At 52.1% G+C, this 9,761-nt stretch overlaps 1 protein-coding gene across 1 annotated transcript in view; it reads left to right on the top strand.

Moving 5' to 3' along the window:
* Window positions 1-1,732: 1,732 nt before the first annotated feature.
* Window positions 1,733-9,761, top strand: part of MAGI1 (membrane associated guanylate kinase, WW and PDZ domain containing 1) — an 809,094-nt gene continuing 801,065 nt past the window's right edge. Inside the window, exon 1 of the mRNA XM_063940923.1 lies at window positions 1,733-2,373. Coding sequence (XP_063796993.1) covers window positions 2,088-2,373 — 286 coding nt within the window. The 5' untranslated portion in view covers window positions 1,733-2,087. The remainder of the gene's footprint in view (window positions 2,374-9,761) is intronic.

Genomic DNA, 9,761 nt, shown 5'->3' with positions numbered 1-9,761 from the left:
CACACCCTGACCCGGGGCAGCTCTCTACTCTCACACCCTGACCGGGGGCAGCTCTCTGCTCTCACACCCTGACCGGGTGCAGCTCTCTGCTCTCACACCCTGACCGGGGGCAGCTCTCTGCTCTCTCACACCCTGACCCGGGGCACCTCTCTGCTCTCTCACACCCTGACCCGGGGCACCTCTCTACTCTCACACCCTGACCCGTCGCGCCTCTCTGCTCTCTCACACCCTGACCCGGGGGGCACCTCTTTCCTATCACACCCTGATCCGGGGGGGGGGGCACCTCTCTACTCTCTCACACCCTGACCCGGGGGGGCACCTCTCTTCTCTCTCACACCCTGACCCGAGGCACCTCTCTGCTCTCTCACACCCTGACTCGTCGCGCCTCTCTGCTCTCTCACACCCTGACCCGGGGGGCACCTCTTTACTATCACACCCTGATCCGGGGGGGGGGGGGGGGGGCACCTCTCTACTCTCTCACACCCTGACCCGGCGGACACCTCTCTGCTCTCTCACACCCTGACCCGGGGCACCTCTCTACTATCACACCCTGACCCGGGGGGGCACCTCTCTACTATCACACCCTGACCCGGCGGACACCTCTCTGCTCTCTCACACCCTGACCCGGGGCAGCTCTCTGCTTTCTCACACCCTGTTCCGGGGCACCTCTCTGCTCTCTCACACCCTGACCCGGGGCACCTCTCTACTATCACACCCTGAGCCGGGGGGGCACCTCTCTACTATCACACCCTGACCCGGGGGGCACCTCTCTGCTGTCTCACACCCTGACCCGGGGGGCACCTCTCTACTATCACACCCTGACGCGGGGGGCACCTCTCTGCTCTCTCTCACACCATGACCCGGGGCACCTCTCTACTCTTACACCCTGACCTGGGTGGAACCTCTCTGCTCTATCACACCATGACCCGGGGGTAACTCTCTGCTCTCTCACACCCTGACTCGGGGGGGCACCTCTCTGCTCTCTCACACGTTGACCCGGGGGGCACCTCTCTGCTCTCTCACACCCTGACCCGGGGCACCTCTCTACTCTCACATCCTGACCCAGGGCACCTCTCTACTCTCACACACCCTGAACCGGGGCAGCTCTATGATCTCACACCCTGACCCAGGGCACCTCTCTACTCTCACACCCTGACTCGGGGCACCTCTCTACTCTCACACCCTGACCCAGGGCACCTCTCTGCTCTCACACCCTGACCCGGGGGCTCCTCTCTGCTCTCTCACACCCTGACCCGGGGGACACCTCTCTGCTCTCTCACACCCTGTCCCGGGGGCACCTCTCTACTCTCACACCCTGACCCAGGGCACCTCTCTGCTCTCACACCCTGACCCGGGGGCTCCTCTCTGCTCTCTCACACCATGACCCGGGGGCTCCTCTCTGCTCTCTCACACCATGACCCGGGGGACACCTCTCTGCTCTCTCACACCCTGACCCAGGGCACCTCTCTCACATTATGATCTAGGGGGCAACTCTCTGCTCTCTGACATCCTGACCGGGGGCAGCTCTCTGATCTCACACCCTGACCAGGGGCAGCTCTCTACTATCACAGAATGACCCGGGGCAGCTCTCTACTCTCACAGAATGACCCGGGGCAGCTCTGCTCTCTACACTGACTGACCCGTGGCAGTTCTCTCCCCTCACACCCTGACCCGGTGCAGCTCTCTCTCTCACTGACTGACCCGGGACAGCTGTCCGCCGCTCTAGGACCCTGGAGGGGAGGGAGGGTGCCGCCGTGCTGTGTGTGTACGGGGCGGGAGAGGTAGCAGCACAGTGCGCCTGCGTGTGTGAGTGAGTGAGGATCACGCTGGGACGGGATGGAAGGAACCTTTTGTATCTCTCTCTCCCAGCGCTGAGTGAGAGAACAGCCCGGGCAGCGGGCGCAGTAGGAGCCGGGCGAGCGCCGGGGAGCTGCGGGGCTGAGCGCCGGCCGCGGGCAGGACGTTGGCGGGGACCCGGATGAGAGAAAGTTGCGAAGTGATGAGTGAGTGCGGGCTGCTGTCACCGGGCTGCGGGCACACTCACCGCTGACACCTGCGCCCCAGCTTCCGGCCCCGGGACACTCACCATGGCCAAAGTCATCCAGAGGAAGAACCACTGGACGAGCAGGGTGCACCGGTGCACGGTGAGCCGGGGCCCCGGGGGGGAGCTCAGCCTGCCGGTGCTGGGGGGAGCGGAGGACGGAGAGTTCCTCTATCTGGGGGAGGCGGAGGACTCCGGCGATGGAGAGCTGCAGGCAGGGGAGCTGCTGCTGGAGGTGGCCGGGCTGCCGGTGTCCGGGCTGCCCAGATACGACGTGCTGGAGCTGGTGCGGGGCTGCGGGGAGAGCGTACCGATCACAGCTGTCAGGCAAGGTGAGTGCGGTGCCTGCTCCACTCCCCCGAGTCACTACTCAGTACTGCTGCCTCTGTCACCTGTATCACTGGCCCCCCAACTTCCAGGCAGCTGCCTGGGCACTTGTTTTATTGGTTGGAATTATATGTATTTATGTGTGTGTTATGCTGTCATGCAGTGTAATGTATACCACCGTTTCCTATGTCCCAGGTTTGTCGTATTGAGGTTTGTACTGCTGCCCCTGTCACCTGTGTCACTGGCCCCAACTTCCAGGCAGCTGTCTACAGACTTGTTTTATTGGTTGGAATTATATATAATATATATGTGTGTTTTGCTGCCATGCAGTGTAATGCAGGCCACCGTTTCCTATGCCCCAGGTTTGTCGTATTGTGATATGTACTGGATATGCTTTTGCTATTGCACAGTGACACTTCCAGGTGACATACACTGTGCACACATGGTATCCGGTCTTCAGGTCGACCACTGTTGGTCAACATGGTCAGTAGGTTGACATGGCACAGGTCGACACATGAAAAGGTTGACATGAGTTTTTCACAGTTTTTTTTTTCATTTTTTATTAACTTTTTCATACTTTTCGATCCACGTGGACTACGATTGGGAATAGTAACCTTGCCCGAAGCATAACAAGTGAAGTGAGGGGACACGGTGCACTAATTGGGGTTCCCAGTCACTTTACGAAGAAAGTTACACACACAAAAAAACAAAAAACACTCATGTCAACCTTTTCCATGTCAACTTGATGACTGTGTCGGCCTATTTCAGGTGTCGACCTAGTCACTGTCAACCAATAGTGGTCGACCTAATGACTGTCGACCTAGTTAGGGTCGACCCAATGAACCACACCCGTACACACTGGGCTGCCAGTGACAGAATGCTGAGGAAGCGCCTGCAGCTGGGGTGACACAAATGCCAATCACTGCAGGGGGATCATTAGTTCCTTATCATCTGTATTATAACTGTCTGAATGCTGGCTAATCTGTCACAATGCAGCATCCAAAAACAAAGGACTTGACAGTGAATTGATGCTGCAGAGGCATTATAATAGGGAAGTCAGAAAAAGTTTCAAGAGCAGAAAATACTGTACTCCTGTTTTAGTTATTGTGGCTTATTATTAGTAGATCAGTAACTTTATCAGGCTCATAAAACAGCTTCTCTTCTGTGTGATGTATATTGTACATGCATGCATGCAGGTAGTGTGTGTGTATGATATTGTGTGTCACACTGGCTCTTGGCAACGTCACACTCTCCTTGTGGGATGCAGCTAAAGTTTTAATTGTTTTATTCCGTGACCTGCCTGGCGGCACCATAATAATTATCTATACATAACATTCTAGGGGGATATTCGGTGGCTGGCATTGTGCACGTGATCAGTTTGCCTTGATGTAGTACAAAAGTTATTTTGTGTCAATGTTTGTGCTCCACACACACTGTGTAGTGAGCTCACCTGTTCCCATCCACCCATGGCAAATGAGTCACACAGAGATAGTATTTTGTCAGCTTCAGGACATCCAGAAAAGGATTATGTATCACCATAAAATTAGATACACCGCTTTTAACTGGTTTTTCTCTAACGTCCTAGTGGATGCTGGGGACTCCGTCAGGACCATGGGGAATAGCGGGCTCCGCAGGAGACAGGGCACATCTAAAAAGCTTTTTAGGTCACATGGTGTGTACTGGCTCCTCCCCCCATGACCCTCCTCCAAGCCTCAGTTAGGTTTTTGTGCCCGTCCGAGAAGGGTGCAAACTGGATGGCTCTCTTAAGGAGCTGTTTAGTAAAGTTTTTTTTTAGGTTTCTAATCAGTGATTCCTGCTGGCGACAGGATCACTGCAACGAGGGACTTAGGGGAGAGATCTCCAACTCACCTGCGTGCAGGATGGATTGGGATCTTAGGCTACTGGACACTGAGCTCCAGAGGGAGTCGGAACACAGGTCAGCCTGGGGTTCGTCCCGGAGCCGCGCCGCCGATCCCCCTTACAGACGCTGAAGAAAGACGGCGGAACGGAGGTCCGGAAACAGGCGGCAGAAGACTTCACAGTCTTCAGAGAGGTAGCACACAGCACTGCAGCTGTGCGCCATTGTTGCTACACGGCTCACTGACACGGTCACGGAGGGTGCAGGGCGCTGCTGGGGGCGCCCTGGGCAGCAATATAAATACCTATTTGGCAAATAAATACATCACATATAGCCATTAAGGCTATATGTATGTATTTAACCCAGGCCAGTTTTCCTAATAACCGGGAGAAAAGCCCGCCGTGAAAGGGGCGGAGCTTATTCTCCTCAGCACTCAGCGCCATTTTCCTGACCAGCTCCGCTGGTGAGGAAGGCTCCCACTCTCCCCTGCACTACAGAAACAGGGTTAAAGAGAAGGGGGGCATAAATTGGCGATATAATTATATATTAAGAGCCCATATATAGAAACAACACCTTCTAGGGTTGTTATATACATTATGGCGCTTTTGGTGTGTGCTGGCAAACTCTCCCTCTGTCTCCCCAAAGGGCTAGTGGGTCTTGTCCTCTATCAGAGCATTCCCTGTATGTGTGTGCTGTAGGTCGGTACGTGTGTGTCGACATGTATGAGGAAAATGTTGGTGAGGAGACGGAGAAAATTGCCTGTAATGGTGATGTCACTCTCTAGGGAGTCGACACCAGAAGATGGCTTACTTATGGAATTACGTGATAATGTCAACACGCTGCAAGCCGGTTGACGACATGAGACAGCCGGCGGACAAATTAGTATCGGTCCAGGCGTCTCAGACACCGTCAGGGGCTTGTAAAAACGCCCATTTACCTCAGTCGGTCGACAGACACTGACACGGACACTGACCCCAGTGTCGACGGTGAAGAAACAAACGTATTTTTCCTTTAGGGCCACAAGTTACATGTTAAGGGCAATGAAAGAGGTGTTACGTATTTCTGATACCACAAGTACCACAAATAAGGGTATTTTGTAGGGTGGGAATAAACTACTTGTAGTTTTGCCTAAATCAGATAAATTAAATGAAGTGTGTGATGATACGTGGGGTTCCTCCGACAGAAAGTTATGGGCGGTATACCCTTTTTCCCGCCAGTAGTAAGGGCGAGTTGGAAAACACACCTTAGGGTGGACAAGGCGCTCACACGCTTATAAAAAACATGGCGTTACCGTTTCCAGATACGGCCGCCCTCAAGGAGCCAGCTGATAGGAAGCTGGAAAATATCATAACAGTATATACACACATACTGGTGTTATACTACGACCAGCAATCGCCTCAGCCTGGATGTGCAGCGCTGAGGGGGCTTGGTCGGATTTCCTGACTGAAAATTTTGATACCCTTGACAGGGACAGGATTTTATTGTCTATAGAGCATTTTAAGGATGCATTTCTATATATGTGTGATGCGCAGAGGCATATTTGCATTCTGGCATCAAGAGTAAATGTGATGTACATATCTGCCAGACGAAGACACGACAGTGGTCAGGTGAGGCAGATTCCTGACGGCATATGGAAGTATTGCCGTATAAAGGGGCGGTCCATTGGACCTGGTGGCCATGGCAACAGCTGAAAAATCCACCTTTTGTTACCCCGAGTCACATATTGGCAGAAAAGGACACAGTCTTTTCAGTCTCAGTCCTTTCGTCCCCATACGGGCAGGCGGGCGAAGGCCAGTCATATCTGCCCAGGGGGAGAGGAAAGGGAAGAAGACTGCAGCAAGCAGCTCATTCCCAGGAACAGAAGCTCCTCACGGCTTCTGCCAAGTCCGCAGCATAACGCTGGGGCCGTACAAGCGGACTCAGGTGCGGTAGGGGGTCATCTCAAGAGTTTCAGCAACACTCGCAAGGGAACTCCGGGATCCTACATGTAATATCCCAGGTGTACATTGGAAATTCGAGACGTCTCCCCCTCACACAATTCACAGGCTGTATTCCCAGCAGGTGATAATCAAAGTACCCTTCTTACAACAAGGAAGGGGGTAGTATTCCACACTATATTGTGGTACTGAAGCCAACCGGCTCGGTGAGATCTGAAATATTTGAACACTTACATACAAGCGTTCAAATCAAGATGGAGTCACTCGAAGCAGTGATAGCGAACCAGGAAGAAGGGGACGATATGATGTCACTGGATATCAGGGACGTTTACCTACAGGTCCAAATTTGCCCTTCTCACCAAGGGTACTTCAGGTTCCTGGTACAGAACTGTCACTATCAGTTCAGACGCTGCCGTTTGGATTGTCCACGGCGCCCCGGGTCTTTACCAAGGTAATGGCCGGAATGAGGATTTTTCTTAAAAGAAACATGGACGCTTTCCTGATAAGGGCAAGGTCCAGAGAACAGTTGGAGGTCGGAGTAGCACTATCTTAAGTAGTTCTACGACAGCACGAGTGGATTCTAAATATTCCAAAATCGCAGCTTTTTCCGACGACACGTCTACTGTTCCTAGGGAAGATTCTGGACACAGTCCAGAAAAACGTGTTTCTCCCAGTGGAGAAAACCAGGGAGTTATCCGAGCTAATCGGGATCCTCCTAAAACCAGGAAAAGTGTCAGTGCATCATTGCACAAGAGTCCTGGTAAAAATGGTGGCTTATTACGAAGCAATTCCATTCGGCAGATTTCCCGCAAGAACTCTTCAGTGGGATCTGCTGGACAAATGGTCCGGATCGCATCCTCAGATGCATCAGCGGATAACCCTATTTCTCTATCGTCCTAGTGGATGCTGGGGTTCCTGAAAGGACCATGGGGAATAGCGGCTCCGCAGGAGACAGGGCACAAAAAGTAAAGCTTTAGGATCAGGTGGTGTGCACTGGCTCCTCCCCCCATGACCCTCCTCCAAGCCAGTTAGATTTTGTGCCCGGCCGAGAAGGGTGCAATCTAGGTGGCTCTCCTAAAGAGCTGCTTAGGAAAGTTTAGCTTAGGTTTTTTATTTTACAGTGAGTCCTGCTGGCAACAGGATCACTGCAACGAGGGACTTAGGGGAGAAGAAGTGAACTCACCTGCGTGCAGGATGGATTGGCTTCTTGGCTACTGGACATCAGCTCCAGAGGGACGATCACAGGTACAGCCTGGATGGTCACCGGAGCCTTGCCGCCGGCCCCCTTGCAGATGCTGAAGTAAGAAGAGGTCCAGAATCGGCGGCAGAAGACTCCTCAGTCTTCTAAAGGTAGCGCACAGCACTGCAGCTGTGCGCCATTTTCCTCTCAGCACACTTCACACGGCAGTCACTGAGGGTGCAGGGCGCTGGGAGGGGGGCGCCCTGGGAGGCAAATGAATACCTATTTTGGCTAAAAATACCTCACATATAGCCTCCGGAGGCTATATGGAGATATTTAACCCCTGCCAGAATCCGTTAAGAGCGGGAGACGAGGCCGCCGAAAAAGGGGCGGGGCCTATCTCCTCAGCACACAGCGCCATTTTCCCTCACAGAAAGGCTGGAGGGAAGGCTCCCAGGCTCTCCCCTGCACTGCACTACAGAAACAGGGTTAAAACAGAGAGGGGGGGCACTAATTTGGCGATATGCTTATATATATATTAAGATGCTATAAGGGAAAACACTTATATAAGGTTGTCCCTATATAATTATAGCGTTTTTGGTGTGTGCTGGCAAACTCTCCCTCTGTCTCTCCAAAGGGCTAGTGGGTCCTGTCCTCTATCAGAGCATTCCCTGTGTGTGTGCTGTGTGTCGGTACGTGTGTGTCGACAGGTAGGAGGACGATGTTGGTGAGGAGGCGGAGCAATTGCCTGTAATGGTGATGTCACTCTCTAGGGAGTCGACACCGGAATGGATGGCTTATTTAGGAAATTACGTGATAATGTCAACACGCTGCAAGGTCGGTTGACGACATGAGACGGCCGACAAACAATTAGTACGGTCCAGACGTCTCAAAAACACCGTCAAGGGTTTTAAAACGCCCGTTTACTTTAGTCGGTCGACACAGACACAGACAGGGACACTGAATCCAGTGTCGACGGTGAATAAACAAACGTATTCCTTATTAGGGCCACACGTTAAAGGCAATGAAGGAGGTGTTACGTATTTCTGATACTACAAGTACCACAAAAGAGGGTATTATGTGGGATGTGAAAAAACTACCATAGTTTTTCCTGAATCAGATAAATTAAATAAAGTGTGTGATGATGCGTGGGTTCCCCCCGATAGAAAATTATGGGCGGTATACCCTTTCCCGCCAGAAGTTAGGGCGCGTTGGGAAACACCCCTTAAGGTGGATAAGGCGCTCACACGCTTATCAAAACAAGTGGCGGTACCGTCTATAGATAGGGCCGTCCTCAAGGACCAGCTGACAAGGCTGGAAAATATAATAAAAAGTATATACACACATACTGGTGTTATACTGCGGCCAGCGATCGCCTCAGCCTGGATGTGCAGAGCTAGGGTGGCTTGGTCGGATTCCCTGACTAAAAATATTGATACCCTTGACAGGGACAGTATTTTATTGACTATAGAGCATTTCTATATATGCGAGATGCACAGAGGGATATTTGCACTCTGGCATCATGAATCAATAAACGCGATGTCCATAACTGCCAGAAGATGTTATGGACACGACAGTGGTCAGGTGATGCAGATTCCAAACGGCATAGTATGGTCGTATAAAGGAAGAGGACTTGTTTGGGGTCGGTCCATCGGACCTGGTGGTCACGGCAACTGCTGGAAAATCCACCGTTTTTTACCCTAAGTCACATCTCTGCAGAAAAAGACACCGTCTTTTCAGCCTCAGTCCTCTCGTCCCTATAAGATCATATCTGCCCAGGGATAGAGGAAAGGGAAGAAGACTGCAACAGGCAGCCTATTCCCAGGAACAGAAGCGTTCCACCGCGTCTGACAAGTTCTCAGCATGGCGCTGAGACCGTACAGGACCCCTGGATCCTACATGTAGTATCCCGGGGGTACAGATGGGAATGTCGAGACGTTTCCCCTTCGCAGGCTCCTGAAGTCTGCTTTACCAAGTCTCCCTCCGACAAGGAGGTAGTATGGGAAAAAATTCACAAGCTGTGTTCCCAGCAGGTGACAATTAAATTACCCCTCCTACTACAGAAAAGGGGTATTATTCCACACTATATTGTGGTACTGAAGCCAGAAGGCTAGGTGAGACTTAGTCTAAAAATTTTTTTTTTGAACACTTACAAAGGTTCAAATTAAGATGAAGTCACTCAGAGCAGTGATAACGAACCAGGAAGAAGGGGACTATATAGTGTCCCGGGACATCAGGGATGCTTACCTCTATGTCCCAAATTTGCCCTTCTCACTAAGGGTACCTCAGGTTCGTGGTGCAGAACTGTCACTATCAGTTTCAGACGCTGCCGTTTGGATTGTCCACGGCACCCCGGGGTCTTTACCAAGGTAATGGCCGAATTGATGATTCTTCTTCGAAGAAAAGGCGTCTTAATTA

The sequence above is a fragment of the Pseudophryne corroboree genome, chromosome 9 (assembly GCF_028390025.1).
Source record: "Pseudophryne corroboree isolate aPseCor3 chromosome 9, aPseCor3.hap2, whole genome shotgun sequence".
NCBI lineage: Eukaryota > Metazoa > Chordata > Amphibia > Anura > Myobatrachidae > Pseudophryne > Pseudophryne corroboree.
The sequence above is the reverse complement of the archived record's forward strand: the minus strand, read 5'-3'. Positions and strand labels throughout refer to the sequence as shown.